Below are 14358 nucleotides of genomic sequence, written 5' to 3'. Positions count from 1 at the left end.
TTACTGTAGTTGGCGCATTCACTGATAGCAGCGCAAATTTTGGTGACCGGGAGAAGCGGTCATCCACGACACAAACAACCTGTCTCACTCATTTTTTCTGTCAGCAAGCAACAACAACGGAAGGGACGGTCATTTAGAAGTAACTCTCTTTGCAACACCGACTGTGTTGTGTACCACCAATATAACAGATCTTACATCGTATGGACTCTCATCACACCGGAACAAAAGAAGAAGAATACCAAGAGAGAAGGAGAAGAAAAGAAGAGACCCAAGCTGCTATGCATGCACACCAACCCAACAACTAGACTCTTTTACAATTTTGGTGCCGAACCAACCGAGCATACATTTTCTCTGCATGCATGCACGCATGGCTGGCTTAGTTTATTGGGACTGGTGGGATCGGATGTTCTTGGGGTAGAGGAACTTCTTGCCGCCGACGGCCATGAGGATCTTCTTGCTGAGCGCGTCGCCGTCCTTGTCGCTGGACTTTGAGACGTAGAATGCCCTGGAGAACCAGTCGACGAGCTCCGGCGCGGCGCACATCACCATGTGGAACGGCCAGTACCACCCTGGCCACGTCACATAGCGATCGCCCCGCCGCACGCTCGCCACCACCACCTCCGCCAGCGTCTCCGTCTTCCCCACCGGCAACGGCCCAACGTTTATCTGCAACCCGTTCGCCGTCCCATTGATGATCATTCATAAATACGTAAAACAAAACTATCAACTGCTATGAATGTAACGGTGGTTTAGGGGGGGGGGGGGGGGGGGGGATGGATGGATGGATGTGTGTGTGCGCGCGTGCGTATTACGTACGTCGCGGGCGTCCTCGTCGAAGCCGACGTTGCCGTCCTTCTGGACGCCCTTGCCCATGGTGAGGTTGGAGACGACGTAGCCCGGCACGAGGATGGTGACCCGGACGTGCGGCCCCAGCTCCGCCCGCAGCGTCTCGAAGAACCGGATCACCGCGCCTTTGCTCGCCTGCAATGCAATCACACGCACGGTGCATCGACCGACCGACCGGAGCGTTAATTCGCCGTACCGATCGGTAAAGATGTTTGGTGGGCTGCTGCCACCTGATCCAGAATTCATTGCGGTAATTAAGTTTGAATCTGGGTCGATTAGAGTGGTGGCACGTACGTTGTAGAAGCTCATGCGCGCCACCGGGACCCTGCCGGCGACGGAGGCGGTGACGACGATGTTGCCGCGGCTGGCTTTCAGGTAGGGCAGCGCGAAGTAGGTCGGGTACACCGCGCCCCAGAAGTTGAGGTCCTGCGCGCATATACACACGTACGTAGCACGCACGCATGGCATGGTGGAGAAATTAACAACAGGGATTACGTACGTATAATATAAACTTGTGTCGATCCTGTGCGACCGTGCGTTACCATGACGTTCTGGAAGGCGGATATGTTGGTGATCTCCTCGAAGAAGCAGCTGGACCACACGCCTGCGTTGGCCACCAGGTGATTCACTGCATGCATGCACAATCCAGCGAGACAGCAGGAACTATTATTAGCAGCAGCTGGTAGTAGTCTGAAACTCACTGGAGTACTAGAAACATTTTTTGCTATCTAGTAAATCCAAATGACCCATTCACTTTTTGCAAGCCATTATATATGCTCCGTATGACCTGCCATGTTGATCATCTTACTACTCGGGCGGACTTGAATGAGCAAGCTGAACTGACTACGACCACGCACTCGCTCACTTGAACACCCTGATCGGTGCGAACAACTGTAAGTAGCTGGGGTACATTCCTATCAACCGGCCGGACCGGCCAACCTCACATGCATGCATCACTGCTCTGGAAAGTGATTTGCTTTAACTAATAACCATAATGATGCATGCATATAGTATATTCGTACTCCGTCGTTATCTGACTATCTGAGAGCTTGCTTGCTGTCAGGTACCACCGTACGTACGCTGAGGTTAATAACGGAGCTATAGCTAGGTAGCTGGTGGTGGGAGTGCTTACGTTTGCCGAAGTGGGCGACGGTCTCCTCGACGGCCCGCCTGGCCTCCTCCACGTCGGTGATGTCCGCCGGCACCACCAGCGTGTCCGGCGACCCCAGCTCCCGCGCCGTCTTGGCCACGGCGCGCAGCGCGATCTCCGTCCGGGCCACCAGCGCCACGCACGCCCCTTTCCTCGCGTACTCGTACGCCAGGTGCTGCAGTCCACATCACAAACCCTAGCTCATTAGTCAACTCTAAATACGATTGAAATCACGCTTAAAACACGATCGAGAGATCGTGCGGTGCCGTGCGATTAAAATACGATTAAAATTACGTAAAGAATCCATTCATGACCACCGCCTTATGATTGAGGCTTTATAAATTATAATTACTCGGGTGACTGCAGAGTGCAGAGCCACATGCGGCGTGCACGAGAGCTGCCGCAAGTTTCCAGGAGGCTGATGCGACGGGCGGGGCGCCCATGCGCCGGCCAATCCAGGATTTATGGGGTGGACGGTGAGAATTCAATTCAACGCTGCCCTGGCCGGCCAGGGAATTACTCACTGCATCACCAATTGATGCTCCCATGTACAGTACTCTACTATCATGGTACTACTAGGCAAGCTACCGGCAGCTTTCAGGCCTTCACGGTGGTAAGTATGAAAATACTCCCATCACCCGTATGTTGCTCCTGAATTCATTTGAGGGCCCCTGCACCTCCTCTCCTTACATTCTTCCTGCAGCTTCTTTTCACGCGTATAAACATTCATATTTATTTGTTTATTTATTCTATCCGAAAAGGAGAAAGCAGCTGGAGAAGATGTTCACACGTGGTGGTGGGTTATGGAAACCGTGGGCCAGACTGCCCCATAGAAACACGATTTTGGTTACGGCACAAACGTTTTGAAAAGAGATGTTTGAACAACATATTCAGACCGATAAAAAAAACCACTGGTCATGCCTGCTGCTAATCAGCGTTCCTCGTAAGTGTAGTCCATTAAATCTAGACGGGTTCCCAAAGGGCCAAAACGAAGTCTCTATTACTAGCTACTTCACTTATCATCATCAAATCACTCTCACCTGGTATCTATACAGAATATAAAAAATCAAACCAACACAAATGAGGACCAGCTAGCCTTCAAAATGAAAAAAACGAAAATAGAAAAACAAACTCCAGTTCATCTGAACCACCAATGATCTGACAAGGGGTATGCATGCCAGCAATGGAACAGAAACAACTACTCCTACGTACTAACGTATAACTGCGATGGAACTGTAAAAGGGTGGCGACCGGCGAGTACTCCTACATATGTATAGTAAGTACGCATGCACGTAGAATGGTCAGGCACTGACGGATGGGTCGGCCTTACTGCGTGGGTGGAACCCAAACCATCAATGACCTGAGCAACGGGAAGTCGGGAACATGAGATGAGCCTAGGGGGGAGGCAGGCTTTACTGACCTCGCCGATGCCGGAGGAGGCGCCGGTGATGAGCACGACCTTGCCGCGGAGGTCCTCGCCGGCGGCGAAGGGCCTAACCAGCAGCCGGTAGACGAGGCGGCAGAGGAAGGCGACGGGGAGGTAGGCGAGGAGCACCAGCGCCAGCCCCACGTGCATGAAGCCGCTGAGGAACCCGTTCGTCAGGGCTTGCCTCGCCATGCCGAACGAAGCTTCGCTAATGGCGGCTCTCCTCCTTTCTGATGCCTGCCGGACCCGGAGGCGAAGATGTTGGATGGCTGTAGCTCAGGTGGTGGTGGACTGCTGGTGGAGATGGGGAGCTCGTGGCCTGTGTCTATTTATTTATGGCTCCGGCCGCCTATGTGCCCGTGTGTGGAGTTGAGGGGTTGAGAGGGAATTGATGAGTGGGCGGGGTACAGGGCCATAGAGATGCACTACTAGTATTCAGCTAAAAAATTTGTAGTAGTATTATTAAGATATATGGTTTTCATTAAAAAACATATTTTTAGAGTTTTGCTTTCGGCACACTCTTCATCCAAAAGTTTACACGAATCTGAAAGTTACTTAAAAAAAGGCTATCAGCACATTAGCATGCGGATCAAACATAGTACTATTGACTAGTTTGATTTGAATGCAAAACCTATATTATTTGTTTAGGTGTGGCTAGGTCTCAGTCAATTAAGATTTAATCAAGTTTTAGTCAAATGATATAACATGTAAAAAAGAAAAAGAAAAAAATATACAAATTTTAATGTAAGATGTCACGGATATAACATTGATTAAGACTTGATGAAGTCTCAGTTGACTGAAACTTAACAAGACTGTATTTGTTTTGGTTGAAAGGGAAAAGATCAATCCGCACCTTTAATCTGCATCTGTAAACCTTTTAAAGCTGTGTATAGAAGCAAAGTTCATACTTTTATCGTATGACGCGGCCTTTTGGTGCCCAGGCACCAGTGCTCCTGGTAGTACATCAAAATGATTTTCAAATTCCTACTCCTGGAGTACTTAATACTGAAAACCATCTAATAAATCATGCATGCAGGTTGGGCTGTTCTTTACCATCGCAAAAAGTCTCAAAATTTAATACCTCCTCCGATTCATATTAATGGTAGGGAGTACCTAGATTTGCATGATGTGCAAAAATAGAAGCAACAACAGTGGTTGAAAAAGCTAATTTAAACTTGCACAAACATAACAAGGCTTCTTATTTTACACATTAAGTATCGGTTAGAATTATTGTATAAAAAAATATCATTTCAGCAAACATGTAAGGTACTACATGTTAAAATTCTTTGCTGTTTTTCTTTAAAAATGAAATGCTTGGTTGACAAACCTAAAAAAGTGGAGAAATATTTGGCACCCAATTTTGAGACCCCCACCTAGGTCCCTCCGTCGTCCCTGTCCTCTCTACTCTCTCGTCGCCTCCTCAGATTGCCGCGGGCAAAGCCACGTAGCTGCCAAGGAAGAGGGCGGCATGGAGGCCGTTCAGGTTTGTGAATGGTGGCGGCCTCCTCTAACGGCTCCCATGGGTCAAGGGTGGCGGATCCAGGCAGGGACGCTATGGTAGTTGTCCCGGGCATGTGTGGCCTTTGTTGTTTGGCGGTGTGGCGGCGAACCTCAGCGGGCAGTGGTGGTCTAGGTGGACCACCGAGGCAACTCTGGGCGAAACTCTAGATCTCGTCGAAACCAAGAGAAGGTGGTGCTTCGTTTGCGGCGTAGTCCCTCTTGAGGGCATTGTTTCTCGAGCTTGCACCTGTTGGAGGGACCAGCGGTGGCCTGGTTTCTTCGTGTCGTTGGGCCTTTGGAGCGGGATCTATAGCGACTTGCGGTAGGGAGGTGGTGGTTGTCAACGGTTATCGTTGCGTGTCAGCACAATAGCCTGCAACCGGTCTGGGGCCATATTATTGTCATGCTCTTGCTCGTCATGGCGTTGTCTGGTAGCGCCACATGCATTGGGCGATGGGGCAACGTGGTAGCGACCTCCGTGGTCATGTGGATGACATGGTGGTTTGATCTCGCAGTGGTGACGACCTCGACGAGCCTGGAGGCGGTATGGGACGGCCCCTCTACTAATAGTTCGGGTTCGACGTAGCTCGACAGGTGACTCGTACGTCTCTTCCGGAGGCGTTAGGCTGTGCCCGACGCCGGAAGGTGAGCTCAACGGTGGGTACTACACACGATGTCTCATGCAGAGACGTCAAGTCATGCCAACTATCGGCAAGTGGTGCATGGTGCATCTGGCGAAGGTGTCATCTTTTGCTTGGCAGCTAGATCGAAGACGGTGTGACCGAAGGCGAAGCGGTATGGGACATCTTTGTCTTTCATTTTTTCCTCGTGAGGTATCCAACACCAGAGATGTAGGTAGTTGGACAAGTGTTGATGGTAAAGGCCACTAGCATGCGCACTCCGGTGAAAACACTAGATCTCCGATCAGGTTATGTCGACGGATGTCTGTGTGCCCTTGCTGAAGGTGGTGGCCGAAGCTTTGGGGATGAAAATCTCAAAGATCGGTCTTGGGATGGACTCGTCATCATTGACGCACGTGCGGATTTTCCTTTTTGAAGGCTTAGCCTAGGAGTTGTATTTTTTATTTCGTTTTTTTTTCTATCATAGAGTTAGTGGCTGTGTGATGGAGCATTGGCGCCCGAGAGCTAAAGTTAATTTCTAATTATTTACCCAATACACGCGATAGAATTGTGTGTCTATTGTATCAAGGAGAGGAAAAGCCAGGTAGCAGCTCTGTGGCAGAAAACATACGGTTGATTACACACAGTTGATACTGTAGCTACAATCAGTGAAGAAACATGTCGCCACCCCCTCTGTCCTCGCTGTGCCATGAGCACGATGTTCCTTTTCATTTAAAATTGTGTTGTGGTCTCATAAGCGAGGCGTCTAAGGGCCTGTTTGGTTTCGGACTTAATTTGTCATGTCTAAGATTAGGTGCTAGCCACACCTGTGGCACGCCACAGAAACTGTGACGGACAAAATCAGCGCCACACCTTAGACAAAAAATTTTGTTAGAGAATTTTGTATGCGTTGTGACGAGCCAGACTGTAGTAGAGAAGCAAACACATGCCTAAAAAATTATGGCTCGCCACACCTTTGACGTGGCAAACTACGGCTGGCAACCAAACAGGTCCTAAATGCAAAAAAAAACACAGTAAATCACGCTGCTGGTGTGCTTCCTGCCCGAGGAAAGAAGAGCTAGCTAGGTACCGTATAGTGCTTTGTGTGTCATGTGTTAGAAAAGAAAACAAAACTGCAGTAACCTGTCATCTTGAATCCTACGGAAATAGGAAACCAAGGCAAAGAGTGTTTGATGGTGCAAAAAGCAAAATCCTTGAGAAAAAAAGCTCTAAAATCCCTTTGGTTCATAGGGGCCCTGACGACGAGTCACTGTCTAAATTTGGTGTCGCGAGGTGATGGGCAGGGAGGAGCGGGGACGTGAGGTGACGACCAAAGTTAGTACCGGTGGGCTTGTCCGTCGATGGGTTGGCTTCCTTTGAAAGCAAAGCCAACCATGCAAATTAATTTCTGCCTACTCCAAGGTTGGAGACGTTCACAACTTTAGTTTAGGACTGAAACAATCGAAGCTAAATCTATTCTGCTGGAGTACCTCAGTAGTAAACGGTGACGCATGCAGTGAAAAAATCTATGTGAGTATTTGCCTACTTTTTTTTTTTGGTTTGTTTGGAAGGTTTTGTAGGAGAAGTTTAACGGTACTAACTTCGTCCTGGTTTATTGATCGTGTTCGTGTACGTCATACAAATATATCGTTGGATTCACATCTAAACACAATGTTCTCTTATCTTATTCTCTGTGACATGCATTAATATTGTACTAATCAAACCTGCCTAGAATTACAATTTAACATAAATGCAAAGAGGATCAATATATATAGCAACTTAGCAAGGAAATGCAGACACGCATCGCTGTCGCAGTCGTAACATGTACCGGGGCCTGCCGGGCCAAAACACGGTGGACACGTCTACCGGCGTCGTCCCATGCTAGTAGTCAAGGTCAAACAGTGTCTACACCTTGCTCAGCCTATATGAGGCCATGAGATTTATTAAATTTGGCAACGAGTTGGTTGGAACGGTGGCGAAAAGCATGGGGGGTTAAGGGGCCGCGTGGATGATGATTGATTAATTGATGATGAGGAAACTAAGCCTGGCGGCAACAAGTGCCAGCGTTGACCCCGTGGCCTGAACTAACGAGTACTCAGTAGTGTACTCGTATATGTTTTCTATACGGAGCTTTGTACTAGTAGATTGATGTTGCCGTCAGTTAGATGATGAATGGATTGACGTTCCCGTCAGTTGGATGGATCCACCAGCACTTTGGTGGCCGTAACTTTCATCCCCAACACCAACATCAACACCAACACCAACACGAAACCACCGAGGAAGAGGACGGAGAGCCTAGCTAGCTATACTTGGCGACTGGGACGCTCACCGGCGTAGTAGTAGCAACCAACCCAATAATAATTAAATTAAACGAGGGTGCAGCACGGCGCTGCTATACTGGCAGCACCTACGGCTCCAGGAAGGTGGGCGTATTGAATGCAACGCCATGCATAAATCTGTGCTTTTGATCGTAGTTGCCGGTGACCTTCCTCCCACTTTATTACTGCGCACGGTGGCGTGTTTGACCCACCGTGGACTCGACTGCGACGCGTGGTGCGCATGCGTAATGCTAGATTGCTACCCTGTCAGTCATTGTTGAAGACGGGTGCTGTGTGTACCGGTGCAGTGCACCTGCCGATGTGCCGATAGAGAGAGTATGCATTTGACTTGGACGGACGGGAGAGCGAGGTGAGAATGAGGTGAAGTCGTAGCCTGCCCATGCAATAGATTCATAGTGGTACATGTGGGAGTGGGAGTGGGGCATCGGTTTCCTGGAGACACGCAATTGACACGGTGCATAATTGCTTTGCCCATGCTGCTTTGTGGGCAAAGAAAGGTACTTATCTGACTGAGATTGAGTGCCATGCTTCTTGGATCTACGTAAATAACTATGGTCAAACCAACATTCAATTAGGCTTAATTTAGTTGCATGAGGAAATGTCCTGCTTTTTGTTTTTAAGTTGGGCTATAACATAGTGTTATACGTGAACAGAAGCGGTCCGACCGGCATTTGTCCGCTCGGACATCCACACATTCTCTCATTTGCAAACCTTCATTTTCATTCAGACTCATGCATGTGGATTAGTGAACATAAAATATTGTCTAGAGGGAATTCAATAATAAATTGTCAAATAAATAAAAAATATAGTGCAAACCTAAGATATTGTCCGAAGTGCATAGTTCAAACATAAAATCAATTTTTTCAAAAGGTCAATTGTGATACATGCATTGCAAAAGCTAAGAGTACTAAAAGTGAAATGGACACATTTTGTTTTTGCCACGGAATGAGATTTGTGATACATTGTCGAAAGCTAAGAGTCACGAAAGTAAAATATCAAATATCTAAAGTGGCGTAAGTAAAGTAGCTAGAGTGGAAAAAAGAAGGTTTCCTCTTAATTTAATGGTCCCTAGTGTGGATCCACATATGCTTCACAAGATTATTGAGTAGTTGCACATGCATTTGTTGATCTTGAAATCGTCAATACTTCTCTACGATGAGTGATATTTTTGCACTCATTTACGCTGTGTTTAAACCAAAGTATTTCATTGAAACCGAGATATTCACTTCAATATTGCTACTAGTGACTAGTGAATGCAAAGGATTTTATAGATCCTCTTTTTATTGCGTTTTTATAGAAAATTGGTTTAATATGGACGAGATCAAATGGGAACATGAAGAGGAGTAAAGGAGGAGATAGAAGAAATCAAGAAGAATCACACTAGAAGCGCATTATTGCATGAATGCCTAGGAGTGGCCGGTGGGAAGCCTAGTAATGGTGGGTAAGGCTTCGAGGGACGCACACCATTAACCTTCCGCCACTGCTGTGACCGCATCAGTGGCGGGCGCTCGTCCGACACTAGTACACAACTTCTTGTGGCGGGCGTTAGTACCTACCCGCCACATCTCGCTAGTAGTAGGAGTGGTGGTTTGCCATAGCGTCCGCCACTAGAGGGATAGGGTAGACTATTCCAATTGTTGGCATTGTACTTTGACACGAACTAATCCAAATAAGAGTTGAAAATTTAGATTTGTTCGACTCAAGGAACAAACATCAATGTATCGATCACATATGTCTTAACAAACAGTTCGTCGACTGATATATTAATGACTTAGACCATATTTTTAAACATGGTCAACGGCAACCATCATCTGAATGTCACTACGGTTGCGCTTCCTTATGGTGATTATCAGAAGGGTGTCCACCCTTAGCTCTCTCTTTCCTGTCCTGAAAACCCCCAGCCGGATTCATAGAAGGATATGCTCTCGCCTGATTCCGTCCTGTATTGAACATTGGTGTCACGTTTTGTTGGTCTATGACGTACTCCAATGGTGCCGACGATGGGGATATCCACTCCGAAAAACATCTTCATAGGTAACTTCTGAACTTTCCATCATTAAGAGCAAATAGAGACCAAGCAATGTTAGACATCTCACCATACTTACGAACAAAAAAGATAAAAGAATACAAAACATCTCACCATGACTTTTTTGACGATGTTGGTTTTAGTTAGAGGGTGAACAAAGGGCTTCCCCAAGAAGGCCACACTGGATCGTAACATTGCGATGACATTCACGGTCTCATCCCGAGTGAGCTTCTCCATTCTTTGAGAGAAAATTGCAGAAAGGAATGGACCATCGTCATCATCCTTCTCATCGTCATCATCTTTCTCATCCTCATCATCCTGGTTATCGTCATCATCCTGGTTGTCCTCATCTTCATGGATGTCCTCGTCATCTTGGTTGTTTCCTTCATCCTGGTCATCTTGGTCCTCGTCATCGTTCTCGAAATAAAATGTCCTTAACCTGTTCACATGTCCTTTTCGATGTTTTGTATTCTTCTCTGATGAAATTTATCTGTGAAATGTTTTGCTCCCATCCATCGCCATATATGATGGTTCTATCCTTTCGTTTACGCACATCCAGTTCGAATGTGCACCCCCGATCATCCTCAAAGTACATAACATTACCGCATAAATTGTTGAAGTTGACCCATGTGTTGCATGAGATACACTATGCAACAGTTAATAATTAACAATAAAGTTGGTAAAACAATTGTAAATATTGTTAGAATTGAATACTATTTGAAGTTCAAGACCGTTATCACTGATTATTGAAATCCCTTCTTCAAGAAGAACCCGAATGGTACTGCAGTGTGAAGACTGTCCGTATATGGACATTTGCAGATATGGCAGATCTTACGCCTCATGATCCCTAATAATCATTATGAAAGTAATATTGAGTAGAGGAATTGTCTAAGAAGGGTCCGAGAAAATTCAACATGACCTTTACTGAATATTGAACATATTGAGTACCAGAAATTTGACGAAATGGAAGTTAATCAACGTTTCACCAAAATGTTGGCACTCATTTTTAAATCTTTGTGAACTCCTCATAACATGTAAGAAAATTGGACGCAATTCGACGCATTGATAAATTACAATGCCACTCATATTGAGTGACCGAAATTAAATTCGGCATGAACTTTGCTTTAAAAGCTAACATATAGAGTGACAGAAATTTGGTGAAACGAAAATGAATCAATGATACGTATCTAATGTATCTATAATTAATATTGTTCCATGTTGTTATATTATCATCCTAGGATACTTTTCGGGTCATATTCACCAATTTATATTATTTTTGTCCACTAACCTAATAATCCAGTGCCTAGTGCGAGTTGTTGTTTTCTGAGTGTTTTTTGTTTTTCAGGTTTTCAGTACCAAACGAAGTTCAATTTCCATGAAACCTTTTTATGATTTTTCTGGACCAAAAGAAGACTTGGAAGCTTGAGGAGGAGACTTGATGCCACACGAGGGAGGTAAAAGCCAACAGGGCGCGACGAGGGGGGTGGCCGCGTCCTGATGGCTTGTCCCTCCCCGGTGGCCCCTCTTGCTCCTTTCTATGGCCTATAAATTCACATATATTTAGAAACCTTAAAAATAAGAGAGAAACACTGTCCATCGCCACAAGTTTCTGTTCCACGGTGATCCCATATGGAGCTCCGTTTCGGCACCCTATCGGAGGGGGGATCGATCACGGAAGGCGTATTCATCAACCTTGCTGCCCTCGTGATGATGTGTGAGTAGTTCACCACAGACCTACGGGTCCATTGTTAGTATCTAGATGGCTATCTCTCTCTATCTCTCTTGATCTTCAATAAAATGATCATCGCATCTTTGCTTTGATTTATCCCATGTAATTCTTTTGTATGGTGTGTTTGTTGGGATCCCATAAATTGTGGGTTTATGTTTATATTAGTCATGAAAAGTATTTGAGTCTTCTCTGAAATTATTATGATTCTTGTTTTCATGATCATCATAGCTTGTAATTCACTCTGATCTATTGAATTACTTTGTACAAGTGGTTTGGTATTTCTTCAATGAGACATGTGTGTTGTAGTGGGCACAACCTAGCGAGTTTCGATATCCCAGTGACAGAAGGGGACAAGTTGGGTCTTTGTGTTGCTACCACTAAGGATAAAATGATGGGGTTTATTCATATTGGTTGAGTTTACTTTGTATACGTCATGTCATCGTTCTCCGAGCATTACTCTGTTTTACTTAATACTCTAGATCACTAGTGGAAAACGGGGCTATAGTCCCGGTTGGTAAGGGCCTATAGTCCCGGTTTGCTACGAACCGGGACTAATACCTTTCCACGTGTCTGGCAGCGTCCGTGGCGTGGCCGGGATCTTTAGTCCCGGTTGGTAACACCAACCTGGACTACAGGCTTTGGTGATTTTTGGTTTTGGGGTTTATTGTTTATTTTTGCTTTTCATTTTCTGTTTTCCATTTAATTATTTTTATTTAGAACATATCTTACGCTAGTACATACCATACACGTTATGCATATATCATAGGATTTCTCGTAGGACCAATCATATATGATAGAATTTTGAGAGGGACCATATATGGAGGCGCATATTATATAACACACACACACAAACACACACACACACACACACACACACACACACACATATATATATAATTTGGTATATACAATTTCTTCTACAACTTATAGATCAATTACATGCATGCATTAATTGGTGAAGTGGTATTCTCCTTTGGGATCTATGACCTGCTCCAGCAAAAATCCCGAAATTTCCTCTTGAAGTGCTCGTGTGCGTTCCGTTCGGAGGAGTTCCTCCCGCTTCTTCAACATCTTTTAAATAAGGAGACCAATATCAATATTTTATACATGCATATATATATTAGACCATGATATAAAGATTGTGAATACTGTTTACGTACCTCGTCTTTTCTTAGTGAGTCCAGTACGTGAATGGTTCCCTCGTCAACCGTAATGACTAGCAGGATCCAGTGGAATCTGCATTGTATAAGCGGGCATGCATGTAACTCATCAAGCACTATATGTAAACTTAACGTCGATCGGGTAAGCAAAATAGAATTTATAGTACAAAACAGTAACACTCACCTGAAGTTGTAAGGAAATAATATTTTTTCATTGTGACCTAGTATCTCCAAAAACCGGAACCAGTGCTCCTTTGTATCTTTTGGGAATTCTATTAAGGTCTTCTCATAAATGCCATTTGGGTCAATGAATCCAATGCCATATGCTCCATCTTTTTTCATTTCAAACATCTTCATTCTGCATTCGGTGGCCCAAATTCCACACGAGAATGGACCTTTAGTCCCGGTTGGTGGCTCCAGCCGGGACTGAAGGTCAATTTTCTCCTTTTTATCGTTTCTGTTTTTCTAAACAAGATAGTTTCTGTTTTTAAATTTGAAATGACTGTTAGACTATTTATAGTTTTTGAATGAATCTTTTTAGTTTAGGTCAAATAAATACAAAATTTCTATTAGTGCTAGTAATTTAATACTTACATAGTTTAAATTTGAACTTTTTTGAAATTTGTGTGAATCACTAGTTTGTGAATAACTTTACTTTAAAAATAGATTTTTAGTCATTCTTTTTTTAGATGTTTAATATTAGTGTGTTTTATCATTATATTAAATTTGGTAATTTTTAGGTTATTAAAAAATTGAAATGCCTTTGTAAGAGATGAGTATTCGTCCGGAACCCTGGTACTTAGGAAGAGATAGTCCAGTTTGTACACGAAGTGCATCCTGTTTTTGCCGTAACTCTCAAACTTTTTAGCACATGCCATGTGGGTGAAATGATGATACCATGACAAGTTTCAGCCTTTTCAGATTTCATTTGTAGTGCTTTTCAATCCTATGAGGGTTTCAAACGAAAACTCATATGTTACACGCGCATTTCATTTTTGTTAACTTGTTTCAACTCGAGACTTTTTGTTCATTCAATATGCACCATTCCAAGCCACATCCTCAAATTTCAACAGTTTTTAACTTCAGTTGCTATTTTTCATACATTTAATGATCTTTTAGGTAAATGACCCTAAAATTAAAAAGCACTAGACATGAACTCTAAAAAGGTTGAAACTTGGCATGGTATCATACATCGCAATGCTCCAGAAATCTTGCTCACATCATATTTAAACAGAGACATAAATAAAATACTTGTCCAAGCTAGAGATTCCCAAGCAGTACATAATAATAGCTAGAAATAGAAGTGTTCGCCATTGCGAACACTACTTGTATGAATCAGAATATCTGCAAATTGGTGGTGGTGGTGGTGGTGCTTGATGTACGAGGTGACGCTGGCCATAGTTCATGATTCAAATCCTGCGGTACAACTTGTATGCAACGTACACATCTTTTGCTGCATACTCAATGTTGATACCGTCAAGTGGGGTCGTCTCCCACTCTTTGTGCTGATTCGAGGGTAATTTGGTCTTCATATCAGCGTACTCCTAGTCGATCATGGTGAC

General features: G+C 44.7%; 1 protein-coding gene across 1 annotated transcript; it reads right to left on the bottom strand.

The window, feature by feature from the left end:
- Positions 1-132: 132 nt before the first annotated feature.
- Positions 133-3770, bottom strand: LOC123395784 (11-beta-hydroxysteroid dehydrogenase A-like). Its single transcript, XM_045090816.1, has 6 exons — positions 3417-3770; positions 1979-2171; positions 1389-1474; positions 1141-1272; positions 817-981; positions 133-666 (listed from the first exon to the last, which is right to left on the bottom strand). Exons 1-6 carry the CDS (start codon positions 3612-3614, stop codon positions 382-384), a joined length of 1059 nt encoding a protein of 352 aa, XP_044946751.1. The 5' UTR covers positions 3615-3770; the 3' UTR covers positions 133-381.
- Between the last annotated feature and the right edge of the window lie 10588 nt (positions 3771-14358).

The sequence above is a fragment of the Hordeum vulgare genome, chromosome 5H, assembly GCF_904849725.1.
Source record: "Hordeum vulgare subsp. vulgare chromosome 5H, MorexV3_pseudomolecules_assembly, whole genome shotgun sequence".
In the NCBI taxonomy this organism is placed as follows: Eukaryota; Viridiplantae; Streptophyta; class Magnoliopsida; order Poales; family Poaceae; genus Hordeum; species Hordeum vulgare.
The sequence above is the reverse complement of the archived record's forward strand: the minus strand, read 5'-3'. Positions and strand labels throughout refer to the sequence as shown.